The 24,815-nt window shown below is 44.8% G+C and overlaps 1 protein-coding gene across 2 annotated transcripts; it reads left to right on the top strand.

The window, feature by feature from the left end:
• The first annotated feature begins 2,963 nt into the window (after window positions 1–2,963).
• Window positions 2,964–24,681, top strand: VWA1 (von Willebrand factor A domain containing 1). 2 transcript variants are annotated; one of them, XM_066563867.1, is made up of 7 exons: window positions 2,964–3,452; window positions 7,927–8,490; window positions 16,623–16,901; window positions 17,967–18,239; window positions 19,601–19,752; window positions 20,262–20,379; window positions 22,843–24,681. In XM_066563867.1, the coding sequence occupies exons 1-7, from the start codon at window positions 3,308–3,310 to the stop codon at window positions 22,890–22,892; spliced, it is 1,581 nt and encodes a 526-aa protein (XP_066419964.1). In that variant the 5' UTR covers window positions 2,964–3,307; the 3' UTR covers window positions 22,893–24,681. The 2 variants fall into 2 exon arrangements, with proteins under 2 accessions (XP_066419964.1, XP_066419965.1); XM_066563868.1 differs by lacking the exon at window positions 2,964–3,452 and adding an exon at window positions 3,520–3,613.
• Window positions 24,682–24,815: the final 134 nt, after the last annotated feature.

Genomic DNA, 24,815 nt, shown 5'->3' with positions numbered 1-24,815 from the left:
TATTATATTATATTATATTATATTATATTATATTAATTTAATTTAATTTAATTTAATTTAATTTAATTTATTAATATAAATGTTAATTAGGATTTAGTTCATTATTATATAGATTATTCATTATGTATTTATAATATATTATACTATAATATAAAATATATAATAGTTATATATTAATATATTGTAATACTAATAATATTATGTTATATAATATATAATATGTACTATATAATAGTATATATATTAATATATATTATATAATACATAGAATTATAATATTAATAACACCTATTATAATATAATATATATTATATTTTAACATATTATTTATAATATTTATACTATTATTCAATTAATAGCTTTATAATAGTAATATAAATTTTAATATAATTTTAATATAGACATTTTAAAATATACATTGTAAAAATCTAGCAAATCACTCAAAATCTGTTCACAAAAACAAGGAAGAGTCATTCCCAGCACTGCTCATCCTCTGAGAAACATAAAACTGGTGTTTGTTAGATGTAAACACATCTATTTTTGTAGTTTGTCTTCCAAGTCAAACAAAAATAAGAGATGACTCCAGGCTGAGCCCTGCATGACCTGGTGGTAACTGAGAAGTGACAAACCCAGGCCTGACCCCAGGCTGGCATTTCTGGGGTCAGGGAGATGAAGCTGGAGCCCTTGGCCTGCAGCTGAGCAGAAATCAATTAGCAGAAATTAATTAATTAGCAGAAATTAATTAATTAGCAGAAATTGATTCATTAGCAGAAATCACCTTCAAAGTGGGCGAACTTGTGAGAAGTGCTGCTCGCTTCCAAAAAAACTGAGAAAATCAAAAATACAACAGAAGAATGAATGGAGAAAATACAACAGAGCCAGGAGCAGAAGATTTTTCCCCCCAGGATTTTTTGCCTTTTAACCCTTTAAATTCTGCCCCAAAATTCCGCCCCAAAATTCTGTCCATCAGCTCCTTCTTGCCTGTCCGTGGTGGAGTTGAAACCCTTAAATCTTGATTGTTGATCAGGTGCTGCCACAGTGCCAACCCCACCCTCCCAAATGTCCCAAACCCTGATAACAACACAAGAGGGGTAAAACGTAACTAAAAATCTATAAAATATAACACAAAACCTATAAAACATAACAAGAAATCTATAAAATATACCTATACATCTATAAAATATACCTATACATCTATAAAACATAACTATAAATCTATAACATATAACTTTAAATCTATAACACATAAGTATAAATCTATAACACATAACTATGAATCTATAAAACAAATCTAAAAATCTATAAAATATAACTATAAATCTATAACACATACCTATAAATCTATAAAACTTCTCCTAACACCTATACATGATATTTGCCTTTTAACTGTGAGAGGGATCTGGATCAGCCTCTCCTCCCTCTGAAGAGAGAGGGGCTGCAACTCAGAGAGGTGCAGTTTATTTAGTATTTAAATATATATTGAAATAAATTAATATTTATTATTAATAATATTATTTAAATTACTGTTTAAATAAATATTTAAAATTTAGTAGAAATTATCATTTTAATTATAAAATTGGGAAAGGAGGAATGGAAGGAAATCATCTCCATGGATCCAGCAAGGGGCTCTGGATGGGTCTGGAGAGGATGGGATGGGATTTGGTGGGATCTGATGGGATTTGGTGGGATGTTATGGGATATAATGGGAGCAGGTGGATGTCTGGGTTAGGGATGCAGGAATTTAGGGATCTGAACCCCCCTCCTCCCTCTGAAGCTTTCAAGAAATCCTTTGGAAAGAGGGGCTGCAACTCAGAGAGGTGCAGTTTATAAAAATTTAATATTAACTATTTTTAAAAATGTAATAAATTTTTATTAAAATAATATAAATCAATTAATAATTTTTATTAAACTTATTATGAATTACAATTTTAATTATTAAATTGGGAAGTGAGGCATGGAAGGAAATAATCTCCATTTATTCAGCAAGGGGCTCTGGATGGGTCTGGAGATGGGGCAGGAGGAGGATATGGTGGGATTTGGTGGGATTTGGTGGGATATGGTGGGATTTGGTGGGATATGATGGGATTTGGTGGGATTTGGTGGGATTTGGTGGGATATGATGAGATTTGGTGGGATATGATGGGATTTGGTGGGAGCAAGTGGATGTCTGGGTTAGGGATGCAGAAATTCAGGGATCTGAATCAGCCTCTCCTCCCTCTGAAGCTTTCAGCAAAGGGGTTTGTGCATTAACTTTCTGGTGTTTGTGGATTAATTTTCTGGTGGTTTTGGATTTAATTTCCTGGTGTTTGTGCATTAATTTTCCTGGTGTTTGTGCATTAATTTTTTGGTGTTTGTGCATTAATTTCCTGGTGTTTGTGCATTAATTTTCCTGGTGTTTGTGCATTAATTTTTTGGTGTTTGTGCATTAATTTCCTGGTGTTTGTGCATTAATTTCCTGATGTTTGTGCATTAATTTTCCTGGTGTTTGTGCATTAATTTTTTGGTGTTTGTGCATTAATTTCCTGGTGTTTGTGCATTAATTTCCTGGTGTTTGTGCATTAATTTTTTGGTGTTTGTGCATTAATTTCCTGGTGTTTGTGCATTAATTTCCCTGGCGGGGGGACGCAGGGGCCGCAGCCCCGCGTGTCCCCAGCGCTGGGAGGGCCCCGTGGGCAGCTCCGAGCTCCCCGTGCTCCTCCCAGCAGATTGGCCAATATTCCCGGGGCAGGGCAGCTCCCTGCCTTCCCCACTCTTCCTTTCCTTTATAAACGCCTTTTTCCCTCTTCCAGCTCATTCCAGACCAGCAGGACTTTGGATTTCTCTCAGTTTTCTTTCCCTTTTTTTTTCTCTTTCCTTTTTCTTTTTTTTTTTTTTTTTGGTTTTTTTTTTTTTTTTTTTTTTTTTTTTTTTGTTTTCTTTTTTTTCTTTTTTTTCTTTTTATTCCCTGTAGTTCCTGGCCTGCTGCCAGTGCCTCTCAGGTCCAAAGTTTTATCTACAGGGACATATATATATATATATATTTTTTATTATTATTATTTTATTTTTATTTTTTTTCCAAGCCAAGCCCAGCTGCACACGGACGAAACCCCCGCTCCTGGGGCGAGCTCAACTCGGCAGAAGAGGAGGAGGAGGACGAGCACAGCAGGAGCTGCCTCCCCTCCAACCCTCCCTGTCAGGATGGATTTATGGCTTTAAAAGGAGTGGGGGGAGGAAGGAAAATTCCCTGCAGGAGCCAGAGCTCGCAGCCCAGCCCAGCCCAGCCCGGACGGAGCTGCAGGATGGCTCTGGGGGCCGCCGGACCCGGACTATGACTGAGCTCGGGCTCGGCCGGGCCCCCTCAGGTGGATTCAAGGCGGTTTGGGCAGGACCAGGCTCTGCTATGTTGGCCAAGGTGGTGTTTTCACTTTTTCTGTGGCTGCATTTTGCTGCAGGACAGGACACACCTGAGCCAGGTGAGTGCCTGAAAAGGGAAACGTTTCTGCTCTGCTTTTCCCTGTTCTTTGCCTCCTGCTCGCCTCAAAAACCCTTTTTAGAATAAAAACTCAAGCTATGGTGCTGCTTTCCCTTTTTCTGCCACTGCATTTTGCTGCGGGACAGGACACACCTGAGCCAGGTGAGTGCCTGAAAAGCAAAACATTGCTGCTCTGCTTTACCCCATTCCCTGCCTCCTGCTCGCCTCAAAACCCCTTCTCAGAATAAAAACTGAGCCCAAGGTGCTGCTTTCCCTTTATTCTGTGGCTGCATTTTGCTGTGGGACAGGACACCCCTGAGCCAGGTGAGTGCCTGAAAAGTGAAACGTTCCTGAGCTGCTTTTCCCCCTTCTTTGCCTCCTGCTGGCCTCAAAAACTCTTTGCAGAATAAAAACTGAGTATAAGGTGCTGCTTTGGGTGTTTAGAAGTAGTTGTGCGCAAGAAACCTGTCTGTAATCGCAGCAAGAAATTAATTAGAATGTAATTTTGTCGCTTTTGCTCCCGGCGGGGAAGAGGAAATTGTTCAGAAATTTACAGAGTTAAAGCAATCCCATGGAAAAGTGCTCGCTCCTCACTGAGGGCTCTGAGAGGAGCCAGGCGGTGATTAACGCTCTGTTCTCTCCTGATCGCTGTAATTCAATCACTTCGGCCTTAAAACTTCAGCTTTTCTTTCTCCTGGGAGCTGCTGATGGGAAATGATAACGGGGCAGTCCTGCAGAGCTGGAATTGGGAAAGGGATGGACGGACAGGGATGGATGGATGGACGGACAGACACACGGATGATGTCCCAATCCTGAATCAGGGCAGGATTCACCCTTCAGCGGTGGCTGAGCTGCTGCAGTTCAGTCTGTCCTGGTGTGGAGAAGGTTCTGAGGCTGCAGGGATGGTTCTGGTTGGTTTTCAGTGCCTGTAGGGATGGTTGTGTTTGGTTCTGAGGCTGCAGGGATGGTTGTGTTTGTTCTGTTTGGTTCTGTGGCTGCAGGAATGGTTCTGGTTGCTTTTCAGTGCCTGCAGGGATGTTGTGTTTGTTCTGTTTGGTTCTGTGGCTGCAGGGATGGTTCTGGTTGGTTTTCAGGGCACCTTGGAACTGCAATCCACTGGGGAACCAGAGGGAACCTCGTGTCTGTCCCTCCGTGTCCCACTGGGGTCTGTCCCTCACAGGGTGCTGGCTTCTGTCCCTCCGTGTCCCACTGGGGTCTGTCCCTCACAGGGTGCTGGCTTCTGTCCCTCTGTGTCCCACTGGGGTCTGTCCCCGTGTCCCAGGCTGGATTTTATCCCTCAATGTCCCAGCTGGGTTCAGATCCCTCACAGGGTGCTGGGGTCTGTCCCTCAGTGTCCCAGCTGGGGCAGGAACAGTGCTGCAGCTCCTGCCATTGTCCCAGCTCCCCAAGTCCACCCCGGCAGCAGCAATTCCCATTGTCCTGCCCTGCTGCCACCCTGGGAGCCCATGGCACATTCCCATTGTCCTACCCTGCTGCCACCCTGGGAGCCCGTGGCATTTTCCCAACCCGTGGCATTTCCCAGCTCTGAACAATGCTCAGGCCTTCAGGGGCTGTGACAAGGCAGCCTTGGCATTCCACAAGGGTTGTGCCCTGCTCCAGAGGCTGGGTGTGGGCTTGGGGCGAGCTGAGCTGGGTTCAGGGGGATCAGTGTTTGGGATGAGCTGGGTTTGGGGCTGAGCTGGGTTTGGATGAGCTGAGTTCAGGAGGATCAGCATTTGGGATGAGCTGGGTTTGGATGAGCTGGGTTCAGGAGGATCAGCGTTTGGGATGAGCTGGGTTTGGGATGAGCTGGGTTTGGGATGAGCTGGGTTTGGGATGAGCTGGGTTTGGGATGAGCTGGGTTTGGGATGAGCTGGGTTTGGGATGAGCTGGGTTTGGGATGAGCTGGGTTTGGGATGAGCTGGGTTTGGGATGAGCTGGGTTTGGATGAGCTGGGTTCAGGAGGATCAACGTTTGGGATGAGCTGGGTTTGGGATGAGCTGGGTTTGGGATGAGCTGGGTTTGGGATGAGCTGGGTTTGGGATGAGCTGGGTTTGGATGAGCTGGGTTCAGGAGGATCAACGTTTGGGATGAGCTGGGTTTGGATGAGCTGAGCTGGGTTTGGATGAGCTGAGCTGGGTTTGGGGCTGAGCTGGGTTTGGGGCTGAGCTGGGTTCAGGAGGATCAGCGTTTGGGGCTGAGCTGGGTTTGGGGCTGAGCTGGGTTCAGGAGGATCAGCGTTTGGGGCTGAGCTGGGTTTGGGGATGAGCTGAGTTCAGGCAGATCAGCGTTTGGGATGAGCTGGGTTTGGATGAGCTGAGCTGGGTTTGGGGCTGAGCTGGGTTTGGGGCTGAGCTGGGTTTGGAGCTGAGCTGGGTTCAGGAGGATCAGCGTTTGGGGCTGAGCTGGGTTTGGGGCTGAGCTGGGTTTGGGGCTGAGCTGGGTTTGGATGAGCTGGGTTCAGGAGGATCAGCGTTTGGGGCTGAGCTGGGTTCAGGAGGATCAGCGTTTGGGATGAGCTGGGTTTGGATGAGCTGCCTTTGGCCTCCCCCTCTCTGGGCAGGAGATGCCCATCCCAGCCTGGCACAGCTCCTGGTGCTTGTCCAGAGGGGCTGTGGTGCCACGGGCACAGGAACATTTTACCCATGGAGAAGAAGAACAACCTGCCTCCACCCTAAAACCTCCATCTTGCTTCATATTTATTTCCATATTCTAAAACCCCAAACTCTCAGTTTTCCACCCTGTGATTTTACACACTTCTAACCAACTCCACACCCACAATCCCAGTTCTGTCACTCCATTTTGGAACACTGCATTGACCTGGGGATGTGGAGAAAGGTTCTCTTTGGGGTCTGTACATTTAAAAGCACAGAAAACTTAAAACCCTCAGCACCCAGAGTTCCAACACGAGCAGTGAGAGAAGACAACAGTGGGATGTCAAGCAGAGCTACCCCGGACAGGAGCAGGTCCCTGCTGGCTGTGAGGGAGCCCCAGAGCCCGGGGCTGTGTGAATCAGGCTGTCCTCAGCTCCCAGCCCGGATCTCTCCTGTCAGCATCAGGGGAAGCCTGGCCAGCTGCTCTCCTCCTCCTGGAAAAGCCAGCAGGCAGCGTTGTGTTTCCATGGGGACATTTTGCTTCCCAAATCCAGCCCTTCAAAACACTTCTGAGCTCGGGGCATCGACCCAGGCTCACGTAGGGGGTGACAGCAGGACCCTGCTGTGTCCCTGTCCCTGCCCAGGCTCCAGCAGAGCTCAGGGATCACATCTCAGTTATCCCTGACACTCCAGGAGGCAGGAAAATGCTCATGGGTGCTCCAGATCCCCCCTGAAAATGAGAAATCCTCATCTGGCACCTGGCCACGCCGTCTGAAGCGCCCGAGAGCAGCAGCTGCTTGCGTGAGCAGGGATTTGGTGGTTGCAAACCTCCACCTCTGGCACGGATGGCATGTTTGTGCTGGATGCAGGACAAGGAGCAGGAGGAAGGATGAGGGAATTGGGAGCCTGGACCTGCTCAGGATTTCAGTGTCTTGGTTGCTTTGTGAGCCTTGCCACGCTCCTGATGGGGGCAGAGCCTTTGTCTCGATTTTTTTTTTTTTTTTAATGGATTCTTTCTGCTGAACAGGAGGAATTTGTTTCCATCTCATGCAGGAGTCAGCGTCACACATGGGATGGGGTTGGTGGGGGCAGAGCCTTTGTCTCGATTTTATTTATTTATTTTTAATGGATTCTTTCTGCTGAACAGGAGGAATTTGTTTCCATCTCACAGGAGTCAGTGTCACACATGGGATGGGGTTGGAATGAAGGAGAAGCTTCTGCTCGGCCCACAGAGGGTCCCTTCAGCTCCAAACACCCCCCTGCCCTCCAGCTGCTGGTTTGGTTAACCAGGGCAGGGCCCTGTGGGGTCAGGATGGGGCTCTCCCTAATTAACAGCAATGAGTAATGGAGAAAACCAGCATTTATGGGATGGTGCCCCCAGAGCTGCAGGGTACAGGAAAAAAGGACAGAGCTGTGATTCCCCAAACCTTTGTTTTTTGGGGTTTTACCCAAAAGGACATGGCTGTGACTCCTCTTTGTCCTTTTGGGGTCTCACACAAAAGGACACAGTTCTGACTCCCCAGATCTTTGTCCTTTTGGGGTTTAACCCAGAAGGACACAACTGTGTCTGTACTTTATTCTTTTGGGGTTTCATACAAAAGGATTTGGCTGTGACTCCCCAAACCTTTGTTCTTTTGAGGTTTTACCCAAAAGGGCATGGCTGTGACTCCTCTTTGTTCTTTTGGGGTTCCACCAAAAAGGACACAGCTAGGACTCCCCAAAGCTTTGTTCTTTGGGGTTTCACCCAAAAGGACACAGCTGTGACTCCTCTTTGTTCTTTTGGGGTCTCACCCCAAAGGACACGGCTGTGCCTCCCCAGCCTGTGCAGGTTTTGGCCTCACAGCACTCCACTGATGCAGTTCCCTCTCTCTGCCCTGCCAGCTCCCCAGCCATCCACCTCCAACACCGAGGGCGACCTCCTGTTCCTGCTGGACAGCTCTGCCAGCGTCTCCCGCTATGAGTTCTCCAAAGTCAAGGAGTTCATGTGGGACCTCCTGCACCCTTTCACCTTTGGCCCTCGGGATGTGCAGACCAGCATCATCCACATCAGCACCACGCCCAGCATGGAGTTCCCCTTTGACCAGCACCTGAGCAGGGACTCCCTGAGGAAAGCCATCGGGGGCACGCGGCAGCGGATGGGTGACACCAACACGGGCAAGGCGCTGTCCCTGGCCAAGGAAAAGCTCTTCAGCAGCGAGGCTGGGGCCAGGCCAGACGTGCCCAAGGTGCTGGTGTGGGTGACAGACGGCTTCTCCACGGATGACATCTCAGAGCCCATGCAGCTGCTGAAGGACATGGGGGTGACCGTGTTCATCGTCAGCACCGGCCGCGGGAACTTCCTGCAGCTCTCGGCGGCTGCCAGCCCGCCCTCGGACACGCACCTGCACTTTGTGGACGTGGATGACCTGCCCATCATCACCCAGCAGCTCAGGGACGCCATCCGAGGTAGGCTGGCACGGCGAGGGGGCAGCAGGGCCCGGCGTGGGGCTCGGATGGTGCAGGTTGATCGCTGTTGGTGTAGGTGATCACCCGGCTCTGGAATAATGCGCTCTGACCCCGTGGTTCAGAACAATTGCTTCATTAAAACTACATGACGTTAATACTGTATTATAACTACACTAAAGAGAATAATTTGCTCTGACCCCATGGTTCAGAATAATTGCTTTATTAAATTGTATTATATGACATTAATACTATATTATAACTATACAGAAGGGAATAATGTGCTCTGACTCCATGGTTCAGAAGGCTGAGCAATTGCTATATTATATTATACTATTTAACACTATTTTAATACTATATTATTTTAATACTATATTATATTAATACTATTGATATAGTATTAATATAATATGGTATATATATAGTATTATATTAATTGTATTATATATTATATATAATATATAATATATATTATATATGTATTATATATTATTATATATATGGTATATATTATATGTAATATAATATCTTATAGTAATTATGTATATAGTATTATATTAATACTATATTATAACTATACTAAAGAGAATAACATGCTCTGATTTCATGATTCAGAACAATTGATTTATTAAAACTATACTAAATAACATTAATATTATATTATAACTATATTATAACTATACTACAGAGAATAATGTGCTCTGACTCCATGATTCAGAAGGCTGAATAATTGTTTTATTAAACCTATATTATATTAATAGTATATATACATTAATAATATACATTATACTACATATAAATATTATATAAATATATAATATACATTAGTATATTGTTAATGTATATATTATATATTATATACCTATATAATATACATTAGTATATGTATATAATAATATATGATATACATTAGTATAATATAGCTATACTAAAGAGAATAATGAGCTCTGACTCCATGATTCAGAAGGCTGAACAATTGCTTTATTAAAACTATACTATATTACATTAATACTATATTATATTATTATATATATTTATTATATATTATTAGTATTATATATTATAACCATACTATATTACACTAAAGAAAAATCTGTGACTGTCTCCAGACAGGCACAGCTTTGAGTGATTGGTTAATTAATATAAGCAATTATCACCAGAATCCAATTACCAAATCCCTGCCACAGGTCTGACTACAAACCAAGGCTTCTGGGAGGTCTGGGATAAATATTTGCCCTTGGAATATTTGTGTGAGTGGGACAGGTTCCCTTTGGTGAGGTGAACTTGTGTTTGTGAGGAACTCAAAATATCTGAATTCCTTAAAACCCCACAAGTCTTTGGGATGAGTCATGCAGGTCAGGCATCTGCACACCCCAGGCAGAGCTCAGAAATGCCCCACCTGCACAGGCTGTTAACCAAAGATTTCCCAAACAGGAGTGATTTCACCTCAGTAAATTGTGGACACAAAGTGCCTGAGCCCCCTGAGCTGATTTTCACACTCAGAGTGGTTTTTATTTTTTCCTCTCAAAAGTTTCTGTCTCTGTGCCAGCTGATGGAGGAACACAAACGTGTTGAGCACATCTAAAACGGGATGTGTGTCCCTGGCAAGGATTTGGTCCTGTCAGCTCCTTCCAGCTCTTGTTTGGGATAGATCTGACTCCCTAAAATTCACCATCAGGGGCTGAGACCTCCAACTCCTGCAGTTGTTCTCTTACAAAACACAGTTCAGGACAGTGCCTGCTGTCAGCATTGAGGCTATAGGAAAGGAATGTTTTTGTTCCATAAATCCCTGTTCTAACGTGTTCCACATCTGCCAGATCCCTGGACTGACTTGGCCAGCAGAGCCTTGGAGGAACAGCCCAGCCCTGCCTTGGCAGGCCAAGGTTAATTCACAGGGCTGCAGAGAGGGAAATGCCACTGGAAATGCCCCTGTGCCACAGCTGCCTGCCCTGTGAGACCCCAAAAGGGCAAAGGGGAACCACAGCTGTTTCCTTTGGGGTTAAACCCCAAAAACCAAAGATTGGGGCAGTCATAGCCATGTCCTTTTGTGTGAGACCCCAAAGAATGAAGGTTTGGGGAGTCCCAGCCATGTCCTTTTTTGTGAAACCCCAAAAGAATAAAGGTTTGGGGAGTCACAGCTGTGCCCTTTTGTGTGAGACCCCAAAAGAACAAAGGTTTGGGAAGGCACAGTCATGTCCTTTGGGGTTTCACCCCAAAGGAATAAAGGTTTGGGGAGTCACAGCTATATCCTTTGGGGTGAAACCCCAAAAAACAAAGGTTTGAGGAGTCCCAGCTGTGTTGTTTTATCTGAAACCCCAAAAGAACAAAGGAGATCTAAAACCTGCAGAGGTCAGGACTGCTGTGCCTGAGGGTAATGTTCATTCTGTGAATCCAGCAAGCCCTAAAACCTCCTGGGCTGGGATTTTAATGCTGGGTGAGATTCCCACAGGAACCCAGGGCTTGCAAAGTGCCAGGTTTTGGTCACATCACCTGATTTCACCTTAATAAAGCCACTTAATCCACTGCTCCCTACCTGGAGGAGGCAGCCCTCAGCCAGCACCCCTCCTGGCATGGCAGGGACTGACAGCATCTTGGCAGGCAGGAATTAATTAATTCCAGCTCTGGAATGGCCCAGACTGGTTTAATTATCACTCCTCTCTTATCTTCATCTCCTGCTACTCTTAAAAAAAAAACAACAAAAAACCAAAAAAACCCAAAAAAACAGTGGAGGCTTTTGGAGAGGCACAAACAAGCTTTGTCAGGAGCTGCTCTCCTCCTTCCATCTGCTCTCCAGGCTGGGCTGTTTCCTGCCTGCTCCGCAGAAATTCCAAACCAAGGCTCCCTGCCAAGCTGCTGCTGCCTCAGGTGGGCCCAGCCTGCACAGGGAGACACCCCTGAGATGTGGTGGAGCTGCAATGGCTCCAGAGATGCCCTGGGAGGGGGGCAGGACAGGGGCTGGGGGTGCTCACTGCCTGTTTTTCCTCAGCCCATGCAATCCTGGAGTCCCTCCTGCTTTTTCACAGCTTTTCCCACAGTTGTGTTTATGGGCCATGTCAGCTTATGGGGTATTAGTTTAAGGATGAGCTGTTCAAGAGCAAATGTTCTCTACATCTATTTCTGAAATCACCTTCAGCTCTGAGAGCAGAGATCTTCTCCTCCTCTCTGTGAGGGCACAGAGTCTCACCACTCTTCTCTTCTTCTCTGTTCAAATTTCTCATGGCATCACAGCTACTTTAACATTTGCTTACTTTAGCCTGGAGCTCTTTGCTGAACAAATCATTGCCCCAAACTTTTCAAGGCCTTACAAGGAAAAGGGGACTCTGATGTATCAATTGCATCCGTCTCCATAGCTTTACAAGAGGTTTTCAGTCCTAAGATCAGGACATCTCTTTTTTTTCCCTGCAGAAAGCAGCTCCCAGCCAGCCTGGCTGTGGCACAGCTGGCTCCTGGCAGGCACCTCCACCCTGCCCAGAGGGAGGGGAAGGTTCCCAGGCTGTGCAGGAGCTCAGGCTCCTTCTGTTGCATCTCAGATGTGCCCAAAGTGTGGCATTTGGTGCTGGGGAAGGACCCTCAGTCTTGTGAAAGCAAGGCATTCCTCTGAGCTGACATCAGCCCCGTGCCTGCAGCCACTTGCTCTGTGCTCAGCCCAGTTAAGCTGGGGCTGCTGACTCCTGCCAGCCTTTGGCACCAGCTCCTGAGCCAGGCTTTGCAGGAGCCTGCAAGCCCTGAGCATCACCACGTCCCACATGTGCTCAGAGCAGAGCGTTTCTGACCCCAAATGGGTCCTGGGTGAGTCCTGCTGCAGGGAAGGCTTTGAGCTCTGTCCCCCCTGCCAGAACCAGAACCTTGCCCCACTCACATCAAACAGAGCCAGAAGTGATTCCTCCCAAATCCCAGCTGCAGCTTCTCTGACCCAGTTTAGGACAGGTTCTTCTGTCTGGCTGCAGGAGAACCTGTCCCAATCTGGGTCTGAAAGCTACAGGAGAACCTGTCCCAATTTGGGTCTGAAAGCTACAGGAGAACCTGTCCCAATTTGGGTCTGAAAACTACAGGAGAACCTGTCCCAATTTGGGTTTGGGAAGCTGCAGGAGAACCTGTCCTAAACTGGGTCTGAAAGCTGCAGGAGAATCTGTCCTAAACTGGGTCTGAAAGCTACAGGAGAACCTGTCCCAATCTGGGTCTGAAAGCTGCAGGAGAACCTGTCCTAAACTGGGTCTGAAAGCTACAGGAGAACCTGTCCCAATCTGGGTCTGAAAGCTGCAGGAGAACCTGTCCTAATCTGGGTTTGAGAAACTGCAGCTGGGATTTGGGACAAATCTGTCCTGTTCTTGCTGTTCAGCTGTTCTTCCTGCTGTTTTGTTTTTTCCTTACCCTCATCATGAGGCCAGCAGCATTCCTGCAAGTCTGATTTTGTGAGTCCTGCTGCAGGGAAGGCTTTGAGCTCTGTCCCCCCTGCCAGAATCAGAACCTTGCACCACTCACATCAAACAGAGCCAGAACACAGATTTGATTTGTCCCAAATCCAAGCTGCAGCTTCTCAGAGCCAGATTAGGAGAATTAGAAATAGAATTAGAAATAATTATTCTAGAAATAATCTAGAATTAGAAATAATCCAGAGATTAGGACAGGTTCTCCTGGAGCCAGGCAGAAATCCTGGCTAATCTGGGTCTGAGAAACTGCAGGAGAACCTGTCCTGATGTGGGTCTGGGAAGCTGCAGCTGGGATTTGGGACAAATCTGTCCTGCTCTTGCTGTTCAGCTGTTCTTCCTGCTGTTTTTTTCTTACCCTCATCATGAAGCCAGCAGCATTCCTGCAAGTCTGATCCTGATCTCTGCAGAGCTCCTGGCTGCAAAATGGTGTTTGGAGTGCCCAAGAGGCAGGAGGTGGAGGGAGAGTGTCACCAGCTGAGTGTCACCAGGCAGGCACTGCCTGGGTCCTCTACAGGATATTAATTATTAATTATTAATAATTATTATTAATTAATATTAATTAATATTAATTATTGCTGCTTCCCTCTGGGAGCAGAGGGGTTGGGAAACACTGTGTATTGGATTCAGCTTTTTTCTGACTTAGAGATGGAGCAACTGAGAGGTGTTTGAAAAACTTTTATTTTATTTTCAGTCTCATGTGAATGGTGAGACAATACAGATGTTATAATTCATGCTATTACAACCAGAAGTTGATTATTTCTTAATTATAGTACATTGTAAGTGGTTTTTTTTTTGCTTATTTGCTTTAGCTACACTATGTTGTACATGTTTTAAGGCCAATCATCTAAAATTACCCCTCATGGCTCCTACTACAAGGCATCTTTCATAGTTCTATTTCTCCAAAGTGTCTAATCTTTTCTGTAAGGTTATCTTTTGAAACTTTTTTTTTTCTTGTTCCATTTCTCTCTCCACAATGTCTGTCCTGTTCCATGGCATTTCTAAATCAGCATTTCTTATCTCCAGGTTTGCACACAGATGCACACTGTGTGAGCCTTGTGTTTGAGAACTCTCTATAAATCCATTTCTCACAATTGTGGGCTTTTATTTCTCTGTTTTCTGTGCTTTATTGCCCTCTTTATATGCTGAAACTTCCAGGGCTCTGGCAAGAAGGGGCAGAGCTGCTTGCTGTGGGCTCCCTGCTCCTTGTCCTTTGATCTGCCCCCTCCATTCACAGTTTCCCTGCTCCAAGCTCACTCATTTCCACTCCCTGAGCTTTTGGCAGGATTTTTGGCAGCACTGAGACCTTTCCTGTGCTCCCTGTCCCTTTGTGGCTTGGCCCCTGGGGTTTGTGGGGCTCCCAGAAGGGTGCAGGGCCCCAGGACATGGGATGGGATGGGATGGGATGGGCAGGGCACAGAGCAGGGAAATGTTCCTGCCAGGGAACAGCTCAGAGGAAAAACTGAGCCTGTTTTATTTGGTACAGGGAAGCTGGCAGGGCTCAGAGCAGCTCAGGGGAGGAGAGCTGATCCTCTCCCAGCTAAAGGACGAGTCTGGGAAGGCAAAGCAGCCCAAATTTGCAGCTTTGGGAGGGATTCTGTGCCTCCCTTCACCTCTGTGCAATGGGGAGCCAGAGAGAGCTACCTGAGCTTCATGAGCTGGAAGGTGCTTTTATAAGGATTTAGGAGCACTTCAAAGCTCTTAAAAATCATTGAAAACCAGAAGAGATCTCCATGCCACTCCCCTGGAGTTAGAAACAAAGTCCTGTGTGTTTGTGCCCCTCTGGAAGACCAGAGAACGGTGGAATTGTGCCCAAAATGGACACGTCAGAAGGGCCAAGGAGCAGAGGGAGCTGCCCAGCACCACCAGAGGGATTTGTGCCTGGAATTTGTGCTCTGGAACTCCGAGGTGGCACAAAAAAAAGGCTCAAAAAGAAGCAGTCACCATCCCTGGGTGTGTTTAACAAAGCCTGGGTGTGGCACTGGGTGCCAGGGCTGAGTTGAGGGGTTGGGGCTGGGTGGGACTCCGTGGTCTTGAAGGTCTCTTCCAACCTGGTAATTCTGAGAATTCTGTGGTTCTGAGAGTTCTGTGATTCTGTGGATTCTGTGATTGTGTGATTGTGTGAATTCTGTGGGTTCTGTGGTTTTGTGCATTCTGTGATTCTGTGGATTCTGTGATTGTGTGAATTCTGTGGATTCTGTGATTCTGTGGTTTTGTGCATTCTGTGATTCTGTGGATTCTGTGATTGTGTGAATTCTGTGGATTCTGTGGTTTTGTGCATTCTGTGATTCTGTGGATTCTGTGATTGTGTGGATTCTGTGGTTTTGTGCGTTCTGTGATTCTGTGGTTTCTGAGAGTTCCGTGCCCAGGGGCAGGGAGAGGTGAGGTGGCACAAGAGGGCCCTCTCTGAGTGTCGAATGTCACCGAACAAGGGAGCTCTGTGAGCCCGGCAGGAGGGAGTGACCTCAGCTGGGCTGGCACTGCCCGGGTCCTGCCCTCTCCCCTGGGCACAGAGCAGGAGAAATGGAGCTCTCCACGCTCTGGGCTGCTTCTTGCGCAGGGCTTTGCTGGTTTGGTGTCACTGGTTGGGGATTTCCACAGGGAAATTAATCTGTAGAGAATTAATTCTCTACCCTAGATTAGAGATCCAGACCAGATCTCTCGATCTAGACCAGATCTCTCAGATCTAGACCAGATCTGTAGGCTGGGTGCTTCAGGGAAATAGAAATGTAAAAATACATTTTAATATGACTCATAAAAGGTAATTTTAGATAATTAGCTGTAAGATATTTACAGCATTTTATTTTAAATAAAAATGTACAAAATATTAATACATAAAATAAAATATAATAAGGTATATAAATACATTTAAGTATATATGTAAATATATATTTAAATAAATACACAAATATATAAATTTAGTGTTATAAACACTTATAATGTATTATAATTAAGAAATAGTTGGCTTCTGATTGTGATAACGTAAATTATAACATCTGTATTGTCTCATCCTTCACATTAAACTAAAAAATAAAAATGAATTTTAAAATATAAATATGTAAATAAAATATACAAAATATAAATATATTAAATAAAAATATAATAAGGTATATAAATATATTTAAATAAATATATATTTATATATTTAAACATAATATAAAATAAATATAAATATACATATATAAAATATATAAATATAATAAATATATAAAATATGTTAAAGTATAAATATCAAATATAAATAGATACGAATATATAAAATAAAAATAAAATTATGAAATATAAAATATTGTTAAAATATAAATGCATATAATAAATATATATTAAATATTTATATATTGAGTATATATAAATTATAAAAATAAAGTAGACATAAAAATATATTAAAAATTACTATAGAAAATATAAAATATATTAAAAAATAAAACATATTAAAATCTATTAAAATATTAAATAATATATTAAAATATAAATATATTAAAAATAAAATAAGATAAAAATAAAAATATAAAAATAAAATAAAAGTCTTTAAAACACCTCTCAGTTACTCCATCTCTGAATCTACAAAAACCCTTAATCCACCACCGCCCCTTGGTGAGTCAGGGCTGCTGCCAGCTGCATCTCTGACCCAGAAGGGCGGGGACTGCAGCTGCTCCTGCTCTGGGGGTTGATGCCCGCAGTGATTTCTGTCCCCTGTCCCTTTTCCAGATGTCATCCAAGCCAACCGCCTGCACGCCACCGACGTCACCTCCAGCAGCTTCCGCCTGGTGTGGCCGCAGCTGCTGTCCCAGGACAGCGGCTTCTACAGCCTGGAGTACGGCCCGGGGGGGGACCCCGCTGCCAGGAGCACCCTGCAGGTGCCCGGGGCTCAGAGCAGCCTCGTGCTCAGCCAGCTGGCGCCAGGAACCACCTACGAGGTGGCGCTGATCCCCGAGTCCAACGTGCACTACTTCCCTCCCCAGAGAACCAGGGTCACCACCCTGCCAGGTAAAGGGGCATGGCTGGGACCAGGGTCACCACTGTGCCAGGTAAAATGGGCATGGCTGGGACCTTGGGGCACCAGGGTCACCACCCTGCCAGGTAAAATGCCATGGCTGGGACCTTGGGGCACCAGGGTCACCATTGTGCCAGGTAAAGGGGCATGGCTGGGACCTTGGGGCACCAGGGTCACCACTGTGCCAGGTAAAATGGGCATGGCTGGGACCTTGGGGCACCAGGGTCACCACTGTGCCAGGTAAAGGGGCATGGCTTGGGCCAGGGTCACCACTGTGCCAGGTACCTGGGTCACCACCCTGCCAGGTAAAGGGGCATGGCTTGGGCTGTGGGGACAAGGACAGGATCCCACCTGGGGCTGGAGGTGGAGATGGAGGATGCTGGGATGACCTAAGGGAAGTCTGGGTTTGAGAGGGGAAGAACTCGGAGCAGGATCATCCTCTCTGTGCAGAAAATAATAAAAATCAGCCTCTCTGTGCAGAAAATAACTCAGATTTATGCTGGGGACAGACTGCACAGAGGGGGCAAACTGAAAACTGGGCAGGGATGGCAGAGTCAAGGTGGACTTGTACACAATATTAATTTTCTGCATGTGAGAACAGCTGTGGCTGAAAGGCAGAGAAACTCTTTGCTTTGGGCTGAGCTGTGGGATGAGCATCAACATCTGCTTGCTGGGCTGATTTGAATTCCTTGCTGGGCTGATTTGAATTTCAGTGTGCTGATATTAATTCCACTGGGTTGATTTGAATTCCTTGCTGGGTTGATTTCAATTCAACTCTGTTGATCTTAATTCCTTGCTGGGTTGATTTTACTTCCTTGCTGGGCTGATTTCAATTCCACAGGGTTGATTATAATTTTACTGGGTTGATTTGAATTCCAGTGGGTTGATTTTAATTCCACTGGGTTGATTTTGAATTCCTTGCTGGGTTGATTTCAATTCCATAGGGTTGATTGTAATTCCACTGGGTTGATTTGAATTCCACACCCCTGAACCCCAAGATGCTGCAGGTCAATAATTCTCATTAAATCCTCATTCTCACCTCTCTCCACTGTTCCCAGAGGAAATCAGCCCAGTTCAGGTTCTCATCTCAGACTCTGGGCCCCGCAGCTTCCAGGTCAGCTGGGCTCCTGTGCTGGACAGCGTGGCCTCCTACCAGGTGCTCTATGGGCCCCTGCCAGGGAACTCAGCCAAGCTGCTGCAGGTGGATGGGAGCCACAACAGCACCCTGGTGCAGCACCTGGCACCCAACACCACCTACCTGGTGACAGTGACGGCCATCTACAGGTCTGGGAAGGAGAAATCCCTGTCAGCCAAGGCCTGCACCCTGGAAGGTGAGCGGGGGCAGCACAAGGAGTGCCCCTAGAGGGTCTCCTGCCTCAGGGTGGACTCAGAATCCAGTCCCTGGGTGGATTTTTGTTATTCAGAATCCAGTTTTTTATTATTCAGAATCCAGTTTTTTATTATTCAGAATCCAGTCCCTGGGTGGATTTTTATTATTCAGATTCTGTAAATAAAAAAATGTAGAATCCGTTTTTTTATTATTCGGAATCCGGTCCCTGGGTGGATTTTTGTTATTCAGAATCCAGTTTTTTATTATTCAGAATCCAGTCCCTGGGTGGATTTTTATTATTCAGAATCCAGTTTTTTAATTATTCAGAATCCTGGTTTTTTTTATTATTCAGAATCCAGTCCCTGGGTGGATTTTTATTATTCAGATTCTGTAAATAAAAAAATGTAGAATCCGTTTTTTTATTATTCGGAATCCGGTCCCTGGGTGGATTTTTGTTATTCAGAATCCTGGTTTTTTATTATTCAGAATCCAGTCCCTGGGTGGATTTTTATTATTCAGAATCCCCAGTTTGGAAGAGACCTTCAAGACCAACCCAGCCCCAACCCCTCAGCTAAACCCTGGCACCCAGTGCCACACCCAGGCTTTGTTAAACACACCCAGGGATGGTGACCCCAGCACCTCCCTGGGCAGCCATTCCAGAACTTTCTCACCCTTTCTGTGAAAAACCTTTATCACCTTTCTGGAAAAAACTTCTTCCCAATATCCACCCTGTATTTCCCTTGGTGCAGCTCGAGGCTGTGTGCTCTGGTTCTGTAATTTCCTGGAGAAAGAGCCCAACCCCAGCTGAGCACAGGCACCTTTCAGGAGCTGTAGGGAGTGACAAGGTCACCCCTGAGTCTCCTTTTCTCTTTTTTCTGGAAGGGTTTGGTATTCTGCAGTGCTGGATGGGTGGTTCTAAGAGCCTGATTTTCCCTGGAATTTGTGTGGATCTCAAAGGTCTTTTTCACAGAATTCTCAGAATCCCCAGGTTGGAAGAGACCTTCAAGACCATGGAGTCCAACCCAGCCCCAGCCCCTCAACTCAACCCTGGCACCCAGTGTCACACCCAGGCTTTGTTAAACACACCCAGGATGGTGACCCCAGCACCTCCCTGGGCAGCCATTCCAGAACTTTATCACCTTTCTGGAAAAAACTTCATCACCCTTTCTGTAACAAACTTTTCCCCCAATACCCAACCTACATTTCCCCTGAGCCTGTATCCTCTCATCTCCTCCAGCGGGAAGATGCAGAGTGATTTTCTCTCTGCACCAAAGCCAAGCTGTGTTTCCAGCACTCCCCGGGGCGGGATCGGGGATCCCTCTGGAACAATCCCCTGCACCAACAGGGATTTTCTCTCCGCAGAGGGCTCCAGGGTGAGGCACCTGCGCTTTGAGGACGCGGGTCCCAGCAGCGTCAGAGCCTCCTGGGACTCGGCGGCCGGGGCCGTGCGGGGGTACCGGGTGCGCTGCCGGCGCCAGAGCGGCGCCTCCTCCGTGCTCAGCGTGTCCCCGCAGGTGCGTGAAACAAGGACCGAGAACCTCCCAAAACATCGGCTGTCGGGAGGTTTGCCTGCAGTGAAATGCGGGGAAATCTCGGGGAGTTCGTGGGGAGGGAAAAGCCCGCGTGTTACGGGTATGTGTTATGATGTTGGGGGGTTTCTGCAAATGTTAAAATGGATTTTATAGGGTGACGTGTTTTGGGTTTGGTTTTGGGTTTTTTGTTTTGTTTTTGTTTGTTTGTTTTTTGTTTTGGGGTTTTTTTTTTGGTTTTTTGGGGTTTTTGTTTTGTTTTGTTTTTGTTTGTTTGTTTGGGGGGTTTTTTTGGGGGTTTTTTGGGTTTTTTGGGTTTTTTTGTTTTGTTTTTTTTGTTTGTTTGTTTGTTTTGGGGGGCTTTTGGGTTGGTTTTTTGTTGTTGTTGTTTTTTGGGGGTTTTTTTTTGTTTTTTGGGTTTTTTTTTTTCTCTCTCTTATTTTATCCCCTACTAAAATTTACCAGAATTCTCCCTGTCCCGCCGTGTTTCCCAGGTGCACAGCGTGCTGCTGAGCGACCTGCCCCGGGGCAGCAGGGGCAGGGTGTGCGTGCAGCCTCTGTACCGCAGCCAGCCCGGCCCGAGGCTCTGCCGCACCGTGCGCAGGCACCCAGGTGAGCTGGGGCACCCTTGCAGTCACCAGAGGGTCTGGGTCACTGGGCCGGGCTCTCTGCACAAATCCCCAATGGGATGGGACTGCTGGGAACGGGCCTGGGGCTGTTTTATTGTCCAGCATCACTGGAAATTCCATGGTTATGGCAATGGGAAGATGCCAGCAGGTCACGTCCCCGGCAGCAGGCAAAGAACTTCATGTTACAACTCACTTTATAAGTTTTTTGACCATTCACACAAAGCAAAAGCACATTGACAGTATTTATATCTGTATAGTATATATTCTGTATTGACAGTGGTTCCATCCAACCATTATAAGCACAAATCCCTTTGGTTAAACAGCGCTTGCTTATTTTGAATACAATACCTGCTTGTAAGCCTTAAAACACAATGCACAGAGCTCCATTATCAAGCTTAAAACTTCCTAATATCTTGCTAGATAAACTTTTCTGTAGCTTAGGGAGTTATTCTAGCCAAGCGTTAATACACAGGCCATTGTTCTATTTGTCCTTATTTTCTACATTTCACATTTCTGCTGCGCAATCTCATGGCTCCTGCTTAGCTCCAATCACAGTTCTGCTGTCTCTGAGGCCTTTTGCAGCTTTCCCGAAACTTTCTGATTTTATGGATTCCCACAGGTTTGGTCTCTTCAAAGAGACAGAAGCTGGTGGTTATAAAGTTGTTTATTGCATGAGGATATCAGTTGTTTATTGCATGAATACCTCAGTTCTTTATTGCACAAGTGTGGTGGTGTCTGCAGGGGTCCCAGGATGAGGGAAGAGATGAGAATCTTGACTCCATGTTTCAGAAGGCTGATTGATTATTTTATGATATATATAATATTACAAGAAAATGATCTATTAAAACTATACTAAAAGAATAGAAGAAAAAGATTTCATCAGAAGAATAGAAAGGAATGATTATAAAATCTTGTGACTCTCAGAGAGTCTGAGCCAGCTGGACTGTGATTGGCCCTTAATTAAAAACAACCACATGGGACCAATCAAAGATTCACCTGTTGCATTCCACAGCAGCAGATAATCATTGTTTACATTTCATTTCTGAGGCCTCTCAGCTTCTCAGGAGAAAAGATCCTAGCAAAAGGATTGTTCATAAAATGTGTCCGTGACAGAGGCATCCTTGCAGTCAGGAGAGGGTTTTTGGTCTTCAAAGAGACAGAAGCTGGTGCTTATAAAGTTGTTTATTGCATGAGAACATCAGTTGTTTATTGCATGAATGCCTCAGTTGTTTACATCAAGTGAATACATCACTCGTTTATTGCGAGCGTGGTGGGGCTCACAGGGGCCCCAGGACGAGGGAAGAGAGGAGAATCTCGACTCCATGTTGCAGAAGGCTGATGTGTTATTTTATGATATATATCATATTAAAAGAAAATTAGATATTAAAACTATACTAAAAGAATAGAAGAGAGGATTTCATCAGAAGGCTTGAAAGGAATAGAAAGGAATGTAAGCAATTTCATTATGTCTGGAGCTAAGTTAATTTTGTGAAAGGGAAAACTACTGAACTTTAAACTGGGCTTTAGGGCTTTTACTCATTAACACCCTCTCTTAAGACACTTAAAATATATTTCTACTTACTTAAAATGAAAACTTCCACTCCTACTGTGTGGCTGAATATATTTCAGTTTTTCTAAAGGTTCCAATTCAAACCCTGCATTCTTTTCTCTCTCTGAGGGGAGAGAGAAATTCTGCTTCATGCATTCCAAAAGCACAGAGGAGCCCCCAGGGCTGGGATATTCTGTGCCCATCACCGCTCTTGTTTCACCACAGGGACTGATCAAAATTGGGTTTTTTCCCCTGTTTTTAGGAGTAAGACTCCTCCTAGTGGAGTTTATTGCAGGCAGGAGGAAGAAGAGTAGAGTGGAGACATATGCATAAAAATATATTTATTCATTTATTTATTTTATTTACTATTTTGATATTATTTAATATTATAGTAATTATTATTAATATTATTTAAATATTAAACAGATAAATTTATTTATTGAAATTTATTTTTGCATTTAATGCATAAAAATACATTTATTTATTTATTATCTTAATATTATTTAATATTATATTATTGTTATTAATTTAGTAATTAATATTGTTAAAATATTAAATAAATAAATTTATTAAAATTTATTTGTGTTTAATGCATAAAATGCATAAATTAATTTATTCTTTAAACATTATTTCATATTATATTAGTTATTATTAATTTAATCATGAATGTTATTTATTAATTAATATTATTAAAATATTAAACATATAAATTATTTATTAAACTTTATTTATGCATCTAATGGATAAAAAATAAGGGGTGAGATCTGTGACTCAGATGTGGAGAATGGGTGGCTAAAGCTGACATTTGTATTGCTCATGTCCTGACATTTTAATTCCTTGTATTCTGACATTTTAATTCCTTGTATTCTGACATTTCCATTCCTTGTGTCCCTCCAGCCACAGAGGCCCACGGATACAGGCACAGAGAGCAGGACAGACTGCAGTGAGCTCATTCCCAGCACAGCAAAGGTCTGGAATGGACAAAGATTTGGACAAAAAGGAGGAGTCAGGGGAGGAACCAGCTCCTGTCCCAGGCTGTGCTGTCCCTGCAGGTGTCCAGCCCAAGCCTGGCCCCAGCCAAGCTCTCCCAGGTTTAAAGGCTTGGCTGGATGCATGGAACGACCAGTGTGACTAAAAACGTGACTAAAAGATGCCAAATCTGTCCCCATTTCACAGAAACACGAGTAACAAACAGAAGGCAGAGTTGGTGGATCCTCACTCTTGCTTGCTGTTCTCTATTTATTCAAGGTTGATGCAGGTTTCTTTTTGCATGAGCACATTCAGGATTTGGCTGTTCATCTTCCACCTGGCCAAATCCAGTCCTGCATCCAACCCATCCCCTGCAGGTTCCCTGGAAGGAATGAGAGAGCAGGAAACCCAAATTCCTGGGAATGTGCTTCCCTCCAGGAGCAGCTGAGAGCTGATTCCAGATTTCACAGAAACACGAGCACCAAACAGAAGGCAGAGTGGATCCTCTGGTGGATCCTCAAAGTGGATCCTCACTCTTGCTTGTTCTCTATTTATTCAAGGTTGATGCAGGTTTCTTTTTGCAGCTCATGAGCACATTCAGGATTTGGCTGTTCATCTTCCTTCTGGCATTCCTGAATCCAACCCATCCCCTCCAGGTTCCCTGGAAGGAATGAGAGAGCAGGAAACCCAAAATCCTGGGAATGTGCTTCCCTCCAGGAGCAGCTGAGAGCCCAGAAAAGCCAGACAAAAGCATCTAAAACATTTATTTTTTGTTTCTGTGCTCCTGCCTGGATCATTGCTCTGGCATTCCTGCAACCCCTCTTCAACGAAATGGGAGTGCTGCTGTCCTTGTGGAGATTAATTAGCCTGTTCTGTGACTAATTACAGGCAATAAGTCTCCAGCACTATCATTCCTCTGCACTCTGAACACACACAGCACATCTCTGGTGTCTTGTCTTGGGCTTTCACCCAGTGCTAAGCTTGAGCTACACTTAAAAATCAGGGTTTTTAAGGTAAAAAAGAGTAAATCTGATTATTTGATTATTTCCCTTTGCCCCTAAGTCTGAACTCGCCGCCTCTAAGCCACTCTGGAAAGGGGAGCTGGGAAAAAAAAAAAAAAAAAAAGAAAGATAATTAATTATAAATACCTGGTGACCAAGCAAATGGTTTCAAAGTTCAGGGCTTAGGGCTGTAAAGAAATGTAGATATTTCTCTGCTAAACGCCAGCATCAGTGGGAACACCCTCCCTCAGTAACTCTTGCTCTATTTTAAATTTATTGCTTATTTTCCCTCCATGTGGAACTTGGTTTTGAAGCAGAGCTGTTTGTGGAGAGCCCCATTCAGCCTCAGAAACCCTTCTTAAAACAGCTTAAATCAGCTCCTTTTGGGGCTGAGAGGAACTTTTATCCCTGACTTTGTCTCCTGAGAGCTGAATCCTTCATCTCCACCTTTCTGGAGCATTTTTCCTTGGGCTGTCTTGTTCAGGAGAGAAGGGAGGTGAGTCATTCATTAACTCTATAAGGAGATTTTCACGTGATTTTTGTCCTCCTCTGAAATGTGCATTTGTGACTGATTAATCTCAGTGTTGAAAGGATCACAAAGCCCCTGGAACTGCTCATGCAATAAAATGATTTTGTTTCTTCTCGCTGTAGGACAGAAATTAAGTTTGCACAAAACTCACTGCATAGTTTATTAATGCATTAATTTTCATCCCCCCCAGTTGTAACACAGCCTTTTGAAGACAAATAAATATAAATACAAAAGCTACTGAATGTTTCCTTTGTGCTTGCTGGAAAACCTGTGGGGTTTTTGGGGGGGGAATTGTGGGGTTTGTTCCAGGGGTTGAAAAGCTGGAATTCATAGAATCATAAAAATTGGGAAAAGCTTCTGAGATCACCCTG

Source organism: Molothrus aeneus, chromosome 21, assembly GCF_037042795.1.
Source record: "Molothrus aeneus isolate 106 chromosome 21, BPBGC_Maene_1.0, whole genome shotgun sequence".
Lineage (NCBI taxonomy): Eukaryota > Metazoa > Chordata > Aves > Passeriformes > Icteridae > Molothrus > Molothrus aeneus.
The sequence above is the reverse complement of the archived record's forward strand: the minus strand, read 5'-3'. Positions and strand labels throughout refer to the sequence as shown.

Coding starts and splice junctions, on each gene's coding strand:
- VWA1 (XM_066563867.1), top strand. CDS start 3,308: ATGACTGAGCTCGGGCTCGGCCGGGCCCCCTCAGGTGGATTCAAGGCG. Junction 3,453..7,926: donor ACAGGACACACCTGAGCCAG/GTGAGTGCCTGA, acceptor CTGCCCTGCCAG/CTCCCCAGCCATCCACCTCC. Junction 8,491..16,622: donor GCTCAGGGACGCCATCCGAG/GTAGGCTGGCAC, acceptor TCCCTTTTCCAG/ATGTCATCCAAGCCAACCGC.